The following is a 16,905-nucleotide window of genomic DNA, read 5'->3' on the forward strand; positions in this document are numbered from 1 at the left end:
TATTAAAAGGGGCATAAAGTTTACCTTGTTTGCTTCCACACTTGAAATTCCATTTGTTAGGCAAAAACTTGCTGTAGAAATATATTGGAAACATTTGTTATATTCCTTTGACTTATAAATTCTTATGCTCCACCCATTCACCAATCATTATGAAAATATATTTCAATGGATGAGAAGGGAATGGAGGGTTATGGTATAAGTGCAGGCAGGTGGGACTAAGGGGAAAAAATTTTGTTCGGCACGGACTTGTAGGGCCGAGATGGCCTGTTTCCTTGCTGTAATTGTTAATCATTGGATGCTTCCAGGCAATGGTTAGCAACAATGGTTTTCTTTAAGAGTGGCTCTTTTAACGTTTGGCTTTATTAACATTTCATTTGCATTCCTATTTTGGCAAGCTGAATAGTTAACTTGGAAGTGTGTTACAAAATTGTCACCAATTCAAGAAGCCCGATTACATCATGAACCACAAAAGATTACAAAACTTCTTCTCAACACTGATGTTGTGCCATAGTTTTGTGGGTCACTATCTAAGGCAGCTATTGTTCAAAATACATCTAATCTTCCTTTTTTGCTGTTAGGATTTTTTTTTATCTTCTCTCCCTTGCGGCAGTTTTGATATTTGGGCATTCGTTGGTTAATTGGCATTACATGACAAATAGTAGTAATTTTGTTCCTTCCTTGTAGTTTATTTTTTTAATTACCAAGCTGATTAATTCATCTTAACTTTGTTTTGATAGTTAATCAATATTTGACTGTATTGATTATCAGCTATGTATCCTGCTCAGCTAAGTAATAAAAGATAAAATGGAAGAGAGAGGAAATATAAAATGACAATTAAAATGTGTTGACAGTACCTTTCTTTAAAAAAGTAGAGACAAGTACTGCATTGAAATCCTTGTTGGAAAAGTAAGAGATCACGGACTAGATGCCAATATAATTGTGTCAAAATCAACATACATTGTGATCTTGAATGCCCTTCTGTAGATTAACCATTATAGTCTGCCTTTACTATATCTATCACCACACATATTATGCATGCTGCACATTCCATATGTAATCCAGTCCGGATTTTCATCCCTACCTATTGACAACTATTGACAACAGCACTTCAACATTTCACAGTCGGACTTGATGCTGACTACGGAGATGATAGCATGTAATGTTTCCTCTGCTTGTGTTACAATAAAGACTACGAGTTGTTACTCCTGTGTATGGGTCTCATTACACAACATCTTCCCATGTCTGCTTTAGAAATTAAATGTTAAGTACTAGCCAGAATTTACCATTTCAACTTTCCCTGGCAATATATATTTAAAAATTCAATTAACTCTTTCAAATTGTAAAACCTTCAAGGTGGCTATATCCCCCTTTTAAGATATCTGCTTCTGATCCTTCCATTCTCTAGTTCATGTCAAAGTGCGAATTAGTTACATTGGGGAAAAGAAAGAGGCTCTATTTGGGAGAGGAGAAAGAATAAACAGCATTTATTTGGGAAAGTAGAATTGAGAGCACGAAGGTAGGAAGGAAATGCATTTGTCACCCTTTTGCTTGCCTTTGACATACCTGATCAACCAGTGTTTGCAGTGTGAGGTTCTTACTTTTGGTCGCCAGAGTGATGGGTGCTGCTTACTGACTCTCATTTATGGTTTGCCTGAACCACCCAGTTTCTGACCTTATCAGCGATCAAAGAGTTGAATTCCAGAGATGAAGTGAAAATAGTTGCTCAAGCCACACTTGATTATGTGTGGCATTAAGGAGCTGGTTAAAAATATAGGGCATCAAAGGAAAAACGCACCAGCCATATGAGTTATTTCTCAATCAAAGGAAGATGGTGGTTATTGGCGATTAATCATCCTAGCTTTGGATGTCTTTGGAATCTCTCTGGGAAGTGTCCGAGGACCAATCTCTTTAAGTGCTCCATCAGTAACCTTCCTTCCATCATAAGGACAGAGTAGGGGTGTATGCTGATTGTATCGAATTGAACTTTAACCATAACTCTTGCTCCTATCTTACATGCTTGAAGAATCTGTTTTACACTGGTTTCCAGCTTCCTTCCACAGATGGAACTCTGCACACTATTAAAGGAGGTTTTTATTAGGAGATTACAATCCTTGACTGCAGTCAGTTGTAGAAGCGTTTACCTTTTGCACTTTGTGAACTCTCTTGGGCACATTGTGTTTCCTGTTTCATCAGGAGAGTGTATTTTCCTGCATTCGCCCCATGATTATGTCTGCATTGATTCCAAAAAGATCCTATTATTTTCCTTTTCTACTTAATGTTTTATTTAATTTGTTATAACAGTTATGTGGCATGTTTAATTGGAAAAATATTTCAAAATTTGAATGCTACCCTTTCCACACAGAAGCAATGATTGATTTTAATGTGTTATCTTTCTTCTGTTAGGAGGATTCAGTGCTGTTGGGCATCGTTTTGCCAGGCCGCCATCAGTCAAGCTAGAAACGGTATGACTTTCAAGATTTTCAACTGAGTAATTTCATTAATTTCAGCCAGATCGTATCTTGTATTTTTTTTTAACAGTTTTGTAGTCAAATGAAAGTTTCATGATCATGACAAATATGACATTCATTTCCTTGCAGTGATTGAAAAGGACATGCTAATTTCCTGTACGGTGTTATACACGGAGCAAGTTTTTATAAAGTTATTTTGTGTCATGTTTTATATTTCCTTTTGGAGGAAATGTAATTTCTGTTTAGTTCTGACTATTCACTTAGCTTTGTTTAAGAAGGAACTGCAGATGCTGGTAAATCTAAGGTAGACAAAAATGCTGGAGAAACTCAGCGGGTGAGACCGCATCTATGGAGCGAAGGAAATAGGCAACGTTTTGGGTCGAGACGAAAGGTCTCGACCCGAAACGTTGCCTATTTTATTCACTTAGCTTTGTTCACCAGCTTATCCTCACTAGTCTCCATAGATTGATGCTTTAACAAAGTTATCCTCATCCTCCTTTCTATGTTACCCACAATTAATGAACCGGATTTGATAAGGGAACTCAAGGTAAAGGAACCATTAGGAGGTAGTGACCTTAATATGGTAAGTTTTAATCTGCAATTTGAGAGGGAGAAGTTATAATCGGAACTGTCAATATTGCAGTTGAACAAAGGGGACTATGTTGGCATGAGCAAGGAGCTGGCCAAAGTTGACAGGAAAGGGACCCTAGCAGGGATGACGGTGGAACAGCAATGGCAGGTGTTTCTGGGAATAATCCAAAAGATGCAGGATCATTTTATTCGAAAGAGGAAGTAAGGGGAGTAAGAGGCAACCGTGGCTGACAAGGGAAGTCAAGGACAGTATAAAAATAAAAGAGAAGACATATAACATAGCAAAGATGAGCGGGAAGCCAGAGGATTGGGCAACTTTTAAAGATCAACAGAGGGTAACTAAAAAAGCAATACGGGGAGAAAAGATGAAGTATGAAGGTAAGCTAGCCAAGAATATAAAGGAGGATTTTAAAAGCTTCTTTATGTATGTGAAGAGGGAAAATTAGTTAAGATAAATGTGAGTCCCTTGAAGACAGAAACAGGTGAATTTATTGTGGGGAACAAGGAAATGGCAGACAAGTTGAACAGGTCTGAAGAAGGGTTTCGGCCCGAAACGTCACCCATTTCCTTCGCTCCATAGATGCTGCTGCACCCGCTGAGTTTCTCCAGCAATTGTGTGTACCTTCGATCTTCCAGCAGCTGCAGTTCCTTCTTGAACAAGTTGAACAGGTACTTTGGTTCTGTCTTCACTAAGGAAGACACAAACAATCTCCCAGATGCACTAAGGGAAGAGGACCTGAAGGAAATTCACATTAGTCAGGAAATGGTGTTGCGTAGACTGATGGGACTGAAGGCTGATAAATCCCCAGGGCCTGATGGTCTGCATCCCAGGTACTCAAGGAGGTGGCTCTAGAATTCGTGGACGCATTGGTGATCATTTTTCAATGTTCTATAGATTCTGGATCGGTTCCTGTGGATTGGAGGGAGAAAGGAGGGAATTATAGACCAGTTAGCCTGACATCGGTGGTGAGGAAGATACTGGAGTCAATTATTAAAGATGTAATAGCAGCGCATTTGGATAGCAGTAACAGTAACCAAGTCGGCATGGATTGACGGAGAAATCGTGCTTGACAAATCTTCTAGAATTTTTTGAGGATGTAACAAGTAAAATGGACAAGGGGGAGCCAGTGGATGTAGTGTACTTGGACTTTCAGAAAGCCTTTGATAAGGTCCCACACAGGAGATTCGTGGGCAAAATTGGAGCACATGGTATTGAGGTTGGGTATTGACATGGATAAAAAATTGGTTGGCAGATTGGAAACAAAGGGTAGGGATTAATGGGTCCCTTTCAGAATGGCAGGCAGTGACTAGTGGGGTGCCGCAAGGCTCGGTGCTGGGACCACAACTATTTACAATATACATTAATGATTTACATGAAGGAATTAAAAGTAACATTAGCAAATTTGCAGATGTCACAAAGCTGGGTGGCAGTGTGAACTGTGAAGAGGATGCTATGAGAATGCAGAGTAACTTGGACAGGCTGGGTGAGTGGACAGATGCATGGCTGATGCAATTTAATGTGGTTAAATGTGAGGTTATCCACTTTGGAGGCAAGAACTGGAAGGCAGATTATTATCTGAATGGTGCCAGGTTAGGAAAAGGGGAAGTACAACGAGACCTGGGTGTCCTAGTACATGAGTCGCTGAAAGTAAGCATACAGGTACAACAGGCAGTGATGAAAGCTAAATGGCATGTTGGCCTTTATAACGAGAGGAGTTGAGTATAGGAGCAAAGAGGTCCTTCTGCAGTTGTACAGGGCCCTGGTGAGACCACAGCTGGAGTATTGTGTGTAGCTTTGGTCTGCTAATTTGAGGAAGGACATTCTTGCTATTGACAGAGTGCAACGTAGGTTCACAAGGTTAATTCCCAGGATGGTGGGACTGTCATATGATATAACCATATAACAATTACAGCACGGAAACAGGCCATCTCGGCCCTACAAGTCCATGCCGAACAAATTTTTTTTTTCCCCTTAGTCCCACCTGCCTGCACTCATACCATAACCCTCCATTCCCTTCTTATCCATATGCCTATCCAATTTATTTTTAAATGATACCAATGAACCTGCCTCCACCACTTCCACTGGGAGCTCATTCCACACCGCCACCACTCTCTGCGTAAAGAAGTTCCCCCTCATATTACCCCTAAACTTCTGTCCCTTAATTCTGAAGTCATGTCCTCTTGTTTGAATCTTCCCTATTCTCAAAGGGAAAAGCTTGTCCACATCAACTCTGTCTATCCCTCTCATCATTTTAAAGACCTCTATCAGGTCCCCCCTTAACCTTCTGCGCTCCAGAGAATAAAGACCTAACTTATTCAACCTATCTCTGTAACAGTTGTTGAAACCCAGGCAACATTCTAGTAAATCTCCTCTGTACTCTCTCTATTCTGATGAAAGAATGGAGCGACTGGGATTGTATTCACTGCAATTTAGAAGGATGAGAGGATATCTTATAGAAACATATTAAATTATTACGGGATTGGACACGTTAGATGCAGGAAACATGTTCCCGATATTGGGTGAGTCCAGAACCGGGGCCACTGTTTAAGAATAAGGGGTAGGCCATTTAGAACTAACATTAGGGAAAACTTTATCACACAGAGAGTTGTGAATTTGTGGAATTCTCTGCCTCAGAGGCCGATTCACTGGATGCATTCAAAAGAGAGTTAGATAGAGCTCTTAGGGCTTGTGGAATCAAGGGGTATGGGGAGAAGGCAGGAACACGGTACTGATTGTGGGTGATCAGCCATGGTGACATTGAATGGCGGTGCTGGCTCGAATGGCCGACTCTTGCACCTATTGTCTATGCATCTATGTAATTGTTTCTGTCCAACTGTGCTGCTTGTGCTTAATATTTTTCAAAGACTTTAATCCATATGTCCCCAATTATTTCCATTTTCTTTTTTTGGCTGTATCCCTGCAGTTATATGCCAGCTTGTCATTACTGCAGTGTAATGTGTACTGTAACACTAGCTTGTGCTGCTCCTTAAACACTTAAGTAATTGATTTCTTGTGTTACGTCCAGTACAGATTATCCCCCTATTTGTTCAAACTGCAGAATTAACTGAACAGGAATTGTTATGAAGGGTTGCAACTTACTGTCTATTCATCTTTAAATTGAAGTAATGTTCCTCAGCATAAAGTTCCTAAAAACTTTCTGTTCCTGAAGGGCTTTTCTGTTCCTGAAATTTAAAGTACTTAAGCTCATTGAGTCATACAACAGATGCCCCATCTGCACTAGTCCCACCTGCCTACATTTGACTCATATCCTTCCAAGCCTTTCCATTCATGTAACCGTCCAAATATTTTTTACATTTTATCATTGTACTTGCCGTGACTACTTCTTCTGGCAACTCATTCCCTATATCTATCACCATTCATGTGGAAAAAGTTGCCCCTTCGGTTCCCATTAAATCCTTCCCCTCTAACCTTGAACCTAGTTCTTGATTCCCTAACCTTGGGAAAATGACTGCATTCATCCTATCTGTTCCCCTCATGATTTTACACACTTCTATAATATTACCCCTCACCCTCCTGTACTCTAAGGAATAAAGTCATTGCCTGTCCTGTAGGTTGATTCCTGACAACATCAAGACTTCTCTGCACGCTTTCCAGCTTAATGGCATCGTTCCTATAGCAGGGTGCTGCTGCGAAATTGAACGCAATACTTCAAATGCAGCCTCGACAATATCTTGCACGATTATAACATAACTTCCCAACTTCTATATTCAATTTCCTGAGTGATGATGATCAGCATGCTAAAATAATTAATCAAAGAAAATTGTCATGAAAAAATTGATATTGAGAAATTGAGTGACATTAAAGGGAAGAAAATCAAGATAAGTTTGCATAATAATACCATTATCAATGTAAACTGCTGCACATGAACTCTGTCAAAGAATTTGTCAACCACACATTAACGGATGAGAAGTAGATTTTAAGAGTTCCTAAAGGAAGAGAGAAGTTAGGAGAAGCAAAAAGGTTATTAAAAAAACTGAGTTGAGAAGTTGGAGTTTGGACAATAGATATAGCAATGTTACAAAATTTTGAGATTTAAAAAATCAAGTCTGCAATTTATCCCATCAGATAAAGCATAACAATAAGTTTAATTTGACACCTAATTCACTTTCATATCTCAAGTAATAAAACAGTTATGGCCATTTTCATACTCGGAAATTAGCATTTTGTTCCCTATTGATTTTCTATGGACATAACAAAAAAGCTGTGATCGTGGACAGTCAAAAGCCCATAACCTTCTTAAAAATTAAGAGAACTGAATGAAATTTTCAGTTATCATAGATTGAAGCATTCTGAAACAAATATAAAATAATCTTACTTGGATGACCTGAAATTAAAGCATATAATTAGTCAGTTACCCAATTGTAGCTAATTTCAAACTTCAATCACTAGATCTAAACATCTATCCATTTCTTAATAAATGATTAACATTTTTAAATAGCCCAAGTGTCCAAATAATATTCACAAATAATTCACAATAAAACATGATTTTTAAATCTCATTTACATCAATTTATAGACCAAATGGAAGGAATTTAGTGTTCAATTGCTGTAAATTAAAGTCAATTTAAATCGGCTTTCTAGTGGGTTCCTGTGAACGCGCTGGTTTAGAACGTTCACATTGCGCTGGATTTGTGCCCTCAAGTGCCCAGAAAAATACTGCGGGATATAAAGAGCCCAAAATGAACTACTCGCTATAGAAAACTTTATATACAGGGTTATATACAAGCCCCATTTAATGTAAAAATAAGGTACTTACGTTTAATTGTTTGCTTTATAAAACCCTGGGGCTGCGAGAGGTTGCGGAGTGAGAGAGTGATTTTTACACTACTATAAATATTATACAAGGCCATAAAAACTAATAATACCTTTTGCGACGGGGTCTTTCAGCGATTTTCCGTTAATGATTTACTAGGCTGAACATTTTCGATTGGAACAGCCTAGTAAAAATCACGTTTTAAACCCGCCCCCTCTAAACAGCGCCAAAATCACACACACGGGGTAGGGCAAATGCTCAGCCACGATTCAGGTAGGTTTTGTAACATACCTAATAGATAGTAGCATATTTGTTGGTGGAGCAATAAGCTTTGTAATTCTAAAATTGTTGAGGTGAAGAGATGTTAGAAATTGAAGCACTGGGGAAATTTCACAGATGTGGAAGAGCGAGACCTTGAAAACATTTTTAAAAGGGCAGAGATTTTAAAGTAGAAGCACTGGTGGATTGGGACTCAGTGTTGGTTAGCAAGCACAGAGGTGATGGGTGGGAAAAAGGAGATAGTTCTGTTTTTATTAACTGTAAAAGGATCACCGTGCTGTGCCAGGGGAAAAGTCATTGACAGTGCTCCTCAAAATATCTTGCAAATGGCCACAGAGCTGTTCCCCATAAAGTAAATTCGGGTCATCGAAAGAATATGTAAAATTGACACAATTATAACCATGTGAATAACTTCAAGAAGAAACAGGGAGAAGCACCAATGATTTTGCATGGCCGTTTTCTATCTCACCTTTTTGATTTCATCAGCCAAAAGCAAAATTCTCTTTCAATTTAACTGCCTACAGAAATTAACCGCTATCTTGTTTTTGCTTCATGATAGCAATGTATTGATGTGAAGACAACGGAGCTAATCTCAGTGAAGTGATCCCAGCTTCTGAAGTAATGTGCATTACTTTTACCCCTGAGGATATCGAGGCTTGAAAAAAGCTAGTTGAAATGCTTAGAACATTCCAAAGAACACATTCCATGAATGAGTAGCATATTTGTTTTTTCTGGCAAAGTACAGGTTGACCACAACTTAGAACTCACTGTGCTTGTAAAAATAGCAACAGCTATTCAGTTTATCTAAATATAATTAGTCAATATCAATATCAATACGTTATCATAAAGATAGCATTCCCATCAACAAACAATATATCAACCTAAATTACAGTGCATTCAGAAAGTATTCAGAGCCATTCACCTTTTCCACATTTGTTACGTTACAGCCTTATTTTACAATGGATTAAATTATTTTTTGTATATCATCAATATACACACAATACCCCAGAATGAAGAAGCAAAAACAGGTGTTTAGAAATTTTTGAAAAGTAATTTTAAAGAAATAACTGAAATCTCACATTTACACAAGTATTCAGACCCTTTGCCACTTTTGACACTCAAAATTGAGCTTAGGTTCATCCTGTTTCCATTGATTATCCTTGAGGTGTTTCTACAATTTGATTGGAGTCCACCAGTGGTAAATTAAATTGAATGGACATGATTTGGAAAGGCACACACCTGTCTATATAAGGTCCCACAGTTGACAGTGCGTGTCAGAGCAAATACAAAGCCACGAAGACAAAGGAATTATCCGTAGACCTCCGAGACAGGATTGTGTTGTGACACAGATCTGGGGAAGGGTATAAAATAATTTCTGCAGCATTGCAGGTCCCGAACATCACAGTGGCCTCCGTCATTCTTAAATGGAAGAACTTTGGAAACACCAGGATTCTTCATAGAGCTGGCCGCCCGGCCAAACTGAGCCGAACAGGGGAGAAGGGCCTTGGTCAGGGAGGTGACCGAGAACAGAGCTCCAGAGTTCCCCTGTGGAGATGGGCGAACCTTCCTGAAGGACAACTATAGCTGCAGCACTCCACCAATCAGGCCTTTATGGTAAAGTGGCCAGACGGAAGCCACTCCTCAGTAAAAGGCACATGACAGCCGCTTGGAGTGGCCAGGTGGAAAGGCACATGACAGCCTGCTTTGAGTGGCCAGACGGAAGCCACTCCTCAGTAAAAGGCACATGACAGTCCGCTTGCCAAGAGGCACCTAAAGGACTCTCAGACCATGAGAAACACGATTCTCTGGTCTGATGAAACTAAGATTGAACTCTTAGGCCTGAATGTCAAGCATCACGTCTGGAGGAAACCAGGCACCGCTCATCACGGTGAAGCATGGTGGTGGCAGCATCATGCTGTGGGGATGTTTTTCAGCGGCAGGAACTGGGAGACTAGTCAGGATCGGGTGAAAGATGAACAGAGCAAAGTACAGAGAGATCCTTGATGAAAACCTGCTCCAGAACATTCTGGACCTCAGACTGGGGCGGAGGTTCACCTTCCAACAGGACAACAACCCTGAGCACAGCCAAGACAACACAAGAGTGACTTTGTGACAAGTCTGTGAATGTCCTTGAGTGGCCCAGCCAGCGCCCGGACTTGAACCCGATCAAACATCTCTGGAGGGACCTGAAAATAGCTGTGCATCGACACTCCCCATCCAACCTGACAGAGCTTGAGAGGATCTGCAGAGAAGAATGGGAGAAATTAGCCAAATACAGGTGTGCCAAGCTTGTAGCATCATACCCAAGAGGACTTGAGGCTGTAATCGCTGCCTCAACAAAATACTGAATCTGAATACTTATGTAAATGTGATATTTCAGTTATTTATTTTTAATTACTTTGCAAAAATTTCTAAACAACTGTTTTCGCTTTTTTATTGTGGGGTATTGTGTGTAGATTGATGTTAAAAAAAAATGAATTTAATCAACTTTAGAATAAGGCTGTAACCTAACAAAATGTGGAAAAAGTGAAGGGGGTCTGAATACTTTCTGAATGCACTGTATTTGCTCAAGCCCTGGAAAGAGGCCTGAATTCATAAATTGCTGATTCAAATAAAAGTGTGAGGTCAACCCCGATCTTTAATTATGCTGGCACAATTCTCACCTTGCTTTGAGAATCAAAAGAACTGCCGAGGCATTGAAAATCTGAAATAAAATCAGGAAATGCTGGAAACACTCAGTAGTTCATACCTGTGAAAAGTGAAACAATCAAGCAAATTAACTCTGTTTCACTTTCTACAGATGCTGCTAACCTGCTGCATGTTTTCTGTTGCTGTTTCACCCTATGCTCAATTCATTTGAGTGTTTACTCCTGGCTCCTTGTTCTTCTGCTGTTGGACAGGATTTTACCATAGACAAATATTCTTGATCTCTGTAAACTATTGAGAATTCCCATATCTGTCACAAGATTAGCAGGAAATCCATTTTGGGAGGAACATTGACGGTAGTAGCGTTCATTTATGTAATGAAAAACAGCATTGTTTCTCCAGAGCCCTTGCACACCTTTTCCATTGCTTGTATTTTTCAGTACAATCATGTATTATTTTCTTTTCTCCAGTCTGCTTTAATTATTCTCAACTGCAAGAAGTTCAAAACTACATAATTTTTGCAATTAAGGCCAACATCCAGATTTATCTGATTGGTAGTTTTCAGTCATTTTCAATAGTCTTTACTCATGCTACAGGCCAGACCCAATTCTGAGTACGGATTATGTCACTTTTTATCTACTATGGCTTGAGAATTGAAATAAATTATATTAAATTAAGATTAGCAAATCTGCAGATGATACAAAAGTGAGTGGTTTTGCAGATAGTGAGTGAAGATTGGTTGTAAAAAATTGCAGTAGGATCTTGATCGATTGGCCAGGTGGGTTGTGCAATTGTTGATGGAATTTAATACAGAGAAATGTGAGCTGTTATATTTTGGGAAGTTTAACATGGGCATGACCTACACAGTGAATGGTAGGGCTCAGGGGAGTGTTGTAGAGCAGAGGGATATAGGAGTGCTGGTGCGTGGTTCTTAGAAGATGGAGTCGCAGGTAGATAGGGTAGTCAAAAAGGCTTTTGGCGTATCAGTCAGAGTATTGAGTATAAAAGTTAGGTCATGTTGCAGTTGTATAAGATGTTGGTGAGGCCGGATTTCGAGTATTGTGTTCAGTTCTGGACAGATGTTGTCAAGCTGGAAAGGGTACAAAGAATATTTACAAGGATGTTGCCAGGACTAGGCGGTCTGAGCTATAGGGAGAGGTTGAATAGGCTGGTGCTCAGGAGGATGAGGGTGATCTTTTAGAGGTGTATAAAATTATGAGATGAATAGATCGGGTAGATGCACGGAATCTCTTGCCCAGAGTAGGTGAATCGAGGACCAGAGGACATAGATTTAATGTGAATGGGGAAAAGATTTAATAGGAATTTGAGGGGTAACTTTTTCACACAAAGGGATGTAGGTGTATAGAACAAGCTGCCAGAGGAGGTAGTTGGGGCAGGGACTATCCCAATGTTTAAGAAACAGTCAGACAGATACATGGATAGGACAGGTTTGGAGGGATATGGGCCAAATGCGGGCAGGTGGGACTAGTGTAGCTGGGACAAGTTAGCCGGTGTGGGCAAGTTGGGCCAAAGGGCCTGTTTCCATGCTGTATCACCATGACTTTATGACTATATTTAGTATTTCCATAGTATTTGTACTGCTAAAGTTGTGCATCTATTTAAGAAGGGCACCAAAGAAAAATCTGGGAAAGATAGACCAGTAAGCATCTTGTGTTACAGGGAGGGTTCTGAGGGGTCAGAGAAACATGCACTTAAAAAGGCATTGGTTGATTAGGGAGGTTGGTTTTGTGCAGTTGGAGAATGTGTATCATGATTTTGATGGAGTTCGTTGGCGATAGATATAGTTTATATACCTCTGCAAGGACTTTGATAAGGTTCCTGATGGTAGGCTGCTCTAGAAAGTTAGACAAGGGATCCAGGAAGAGCTAGCTACAGGGTTGTCTTTATGGTATGAAGCTGTAGGTGGTGGTAAAAGATTGTTTTTTAAACTGGAGGCCTGTGCATAGTGGTGTGTCTCAGGAATTGGCAACGTAAGATTGCAGATGACATTAAAACAGACTGAAGATGCTTATCCAGATTTACGGTGGGAACTTTATCAACGTGACAAGTGAGCCAAGGAATGGCTATTAGAATTTAAATCTGAAAGTATGAGATATTGCAAACCAGGGCAGTACCTTTACAGTGAACAACAGGGTCATGGGAGTGTTGTAGAGCAGAGGAATTTTGGAGTACTTGTGCACAGTTCCCCTAAAATGTGTCAGAGGTACATAGGGTGCTGAAGGAGCCTTTTGTCATGTTAGGCTTCATCGGTCAGGGATTTAAGGTTAGAATTTTGTGCTATGTTACAGGCATTGGTGAGGATGCAGTTGGAGTATTATGTTCAGTTTTGGTCACTCTGCTATAGGAAATACGTTATTAAGCTGAAAAGTGTACAGAGGTTGGGGAGGTGAGGACTTTACGGTAATTCCTTGGAGTGCTGGAGGCTGAGGGATAATCTTATAGAGATATATAAAATCATGAATCAAATAGATAGGTGAAATGCAGTCTTTTTCCAGGGTTGGAGAATCAAGTGCCAGTTTCCATGTTGTGTGATTCAACCACTCTTTTTTACAGACTTATTTAGGCTGTGGGCCTTCCTGACAAGGTCGGGATTTCTTTCCCATTCTCAGTTCCGCTTGAAAAGGTGAGGGTAACCTGCTGCCTTGGACTATAGGTGTCTCTTTGGTGGAGGTACTTCTGTAATCCTGTTGTAGGGGGTTTGATCTAATGAATGGTAATATATTTCCAAGTTAAGGTGGTGTGCAACCTGGAGGTGAACCTCCAGGTTGTGCTGTTTCAATGAATTTGTACAGATGCTCCACCAAAAATCTCAAAATATATTAAATTGGTTAAACAACATTTCTCTTGGATGATTCAGCCAAAATCTTTCCCAGTACTGGTGTCAGTCCTGCATGAGCTGAATTATACACGTTTTTAAAACGTGCATTCAACTCTGAATTGCTTGACTAGATCGTAATTGTAATTTTGGTGTGGTTCAGGTCTTAATCCAGAGATTAAGATGTAGAATCTCCGAGCGTAATAGTTTGGACCTTGTTGCTCAAATTCCCCAAGAGCAACCTTATTGCATGTTCTACGTTTTTGGTTCCAACATGTCCCATCAGTAAAGCATTGGATTGGAAACTGGTAAAGAACTCCTGATAGTTCTTTTGTGTATGACCATAAAAATTTAAGTAGCCAGTCAATACACTGATAAGGACATAGTCTTAAATATAAATTGAAGATTGGCTTCTTGAAAATATAACTATTTGTCTCTTTTGCACTCTAACCGTGGACTGTCTACTCAAATCTTGGAGCAAAGAGTGAAAGTAAAGACTTACGAATGAGAGGGGAGGTACTCCCAACTCTGCAAAGATCTCCATGTCAAAACTAACACAGAAGCTGTGATCTTAATTCAGAAAGGCCTTGACAAATAGTCCTGACCTCAACAATGTGTACATCGGACTTCTGTGTTCATCGCTCTCCTGCATCTCTCTTCTTCTGTGTTCATTGCTCTCCGCAATGTGGGAAGCAGTCCAGATCTGTCCTGGGTTCAGGAAACTTCCTTTGATCACGGCCCATTGCTCCCAGTGAGAATTGTGGGACAGTTGCTCAAGAATAGTTAAGATAGTTAAGAACCTGGCAAGGGAAGAGTGAAATTTTTTTGATGGGCCCTCGATCTCTAGATCAATTCAAGGAAACTAAAAGTGTAAAACAGATCATGGGTTATTTCGCACTTGGATGTTCCATATTGGAACAGAATATGCAGACCGATCAATGAACACTGCATTATGTTTCAGTCACTTCTGTTTCTCTTTGAAACAGATAACATTTGCCAACAATATTTTTGGATTTTATTTAAAACATTGTAAAAATTGGACATCTGTGAATACTACGCTAATTTTAGATATTTAGTAAGGTTTCAAAGACTGAGAGGAAGTTTAAATTTGAATTAAGTATTAGCAGTGGAATTGCAGTAAAGGCTGGATCACACTGAGATTTGATAATGCTTCCAATCACAACAGCCAATATTCAGCCATGGTATTGAGTCATGGATTTCCACATGGGGCGCCGAACGATGGCTGCCTCGCCAATGGTCTGTCTCGTCTTTTTCCTTCTTTGTGTTTTTAGTTTGTTGTAAAATGTTTGCTTTAGTTTATCTTTAGTTTTGTGTTATGTGGGGGGTGGGGTAAACTTTTTTAATCTCTTTCCTTGAAGGAGATGTGACTTTTACCGTGTCGTATCTCCGTCTGCACTGCGGCCTAACATCGTGGAGCTGGCGGCCTCTTGCTGGGACCTTGAGCTCCAACTGCGGACTTAACATCGTGGAGCTGTCGGCCTCTTGCTGAGACCTCGAGTCCACCGCGGGAGTCTGCGGACTTAACATCGTGGAGCTTGCGATTCCTTTGCCAGGGAACGACCTCGGAGCTCAACAATGTGGGGCTCGTGTTCCCGGGTTTAGGGACCTGCTTCGGGAGTTCCAAACCGCAGGTGCTTCGACCGCCCCGATCGCGGGAGCTTCAATCGCCCCAACGTGGGAGCTTCGATCGCCGGCTACGGGAGCTTCAATCGCCCCAATTGCGGTTGGTTCGACTCCCCTGCTGTAGTTGAATGATAGGCCCGTTTTTGCTAACTGTTCTTGAAATTATGGTGCGGTATTGCAGTACAATTTTGGTAAAGATTGGAGGGCAAAGGTTTACAAAGCATAGGGTTGAGTTACTTTTCATAGAATATTTTGTTTTAGATTGTTTTTTAAATCTGAACATTAGATACATTTTAAATAATTGAAGGGACTTGCAGGTTTCACAAAACACCAAAGCATCACGTCCCGCTTTGACCCTATTAAAGGTGAATAAGAACATTTTGTGGACAGAGCTTCTGCATGTAGCTGCTCAATACCTAACAGCTGCCTACGCTTCCCACTGACTCCGGGTTGCAGAGGACTAGCAAAGTTGGCATGGGATAAACTGCAAATGTCATTTCCAGGCAATTGGTCTGTCAGAATCTGGCCCAATATCACCAGTGCAAAACTGGAAGGAGATAACTACCATTCATCCAATAAATTTGTAGCAACTGGCATGTCACTGACTATAAATATATTTTATTTGCATATTCTAAGGTGCAATATTTTACATACAGCTGTGTTTACATGTTTCCTCTTTGCTTATTCATTCAGGTGCTTGCAAGATATATTTTCTAAAATATGAAAAGAAATTAATAGGTTTCAAGTTATCAGTGTAATTAAATATATTTTCACACTAATGAAGCGTATCTGTTTTCGGCATCTTGAAACACATATTTTGGTTGCAGACATTTCAATGTGGAGAAATTGAATGGGAAAAATATTGATGTGCACTGCCCGATGTTATTTTAATGGTAATGGTAACAAAAATACCATCATTTTCCTTTTTGTAAAGCTACAGCATGGAAACAGGCCCTGCGGTCCACGGAGTCCGCGCCGAGCAGTGATCACCCCATACACTGGCACTATCCCACACACCAGGGACAATTTACTATTTTACCGAAGCCAATTAACCTACAGACCTGTAGGTTTTTGGAATGTGGGAGGAAACTGGAGCACCCAGAGAAAACCTATACGGTCACAGGGAGAACATACAAACTCCATGCAGACAGCACCGATAGTTGGGATCGAACCCGTGTCTCAGACAATTCCACAGCTGCACCACTCTGCCATCCCCTTCTCTTCCCCATTCCCTCTCCAAGAACTGGCTTTCCTTGATGGCAAGAAAACCACTGATCTTTTGTTTTTCTACATTATCCCTGTCAGGAGCCCATCAAATTCAAAGTAGAGTAGTTAAGAAACAGCAGCTTGCTGTCTCCAACTATAGGTATGATTTCTTGCAAATCATAGATGAGCTGCCAATTTCAAAATCAACCAAATCCACACACTTTGCAGTTAGAAATGTTAATAAAGTTGATAATATTCATAGAGTTTGGATTTGATTTGTTGAGGTTGCCATTTTATGATTAAAAGATGATATATGTCGTAGGAATAAAGGCGTGGACTATTTTCTAAATGGGGAGCAAATCCAGAAATTGGAGGTGCAAAGGGACTTGGGAGTGTTGGTGCAGGATTCCAAGATTAAAAATTAATTTGCAAGTCGAATCGGGTAATAAGGAAGGCAAACA

The 16,905-nt window shown here is 40.2% G+C and overlaps 1 protein-coding gene across 2 annotated transcripts in view; it reads left to right on the forward strand.

The window, feature by feature from the left end:
- The window catches only part of ahi1 (Abelson helper integration site 1), a 210,924-nt gene that overhangs the window by 159,580 nt on the left and 34,439 nt on the right, over positions 1-16,905 (forward strand). For both annotated transcript variants that reach the window (XM_055635949.1, XM_055635950.1), the window contains one exon: positions 2,404-2,462. In XM_055635949.1, coding sequence (XP_055491924.1) covers positions 2,404-2,462 — 59 coding nt within the window. The remainder of the gene's footprint in view (positions 1-2,403; positions 2,463-16,905) is intronic.

This window comes from Leucoraja erinacea, chromosome 5, assembly GCF_028641065.1.
Source record: "Leucoraja erinacea ecotype New England chromosome 5, Leri_hhj_1, whole genome shotgun sequence".
NCBI lineage: Eukaryota > Metazoa > Chordata > Chondrichthyes > Rajiformes > Rajidae > Leucoraja > Leucoraja erinaceus.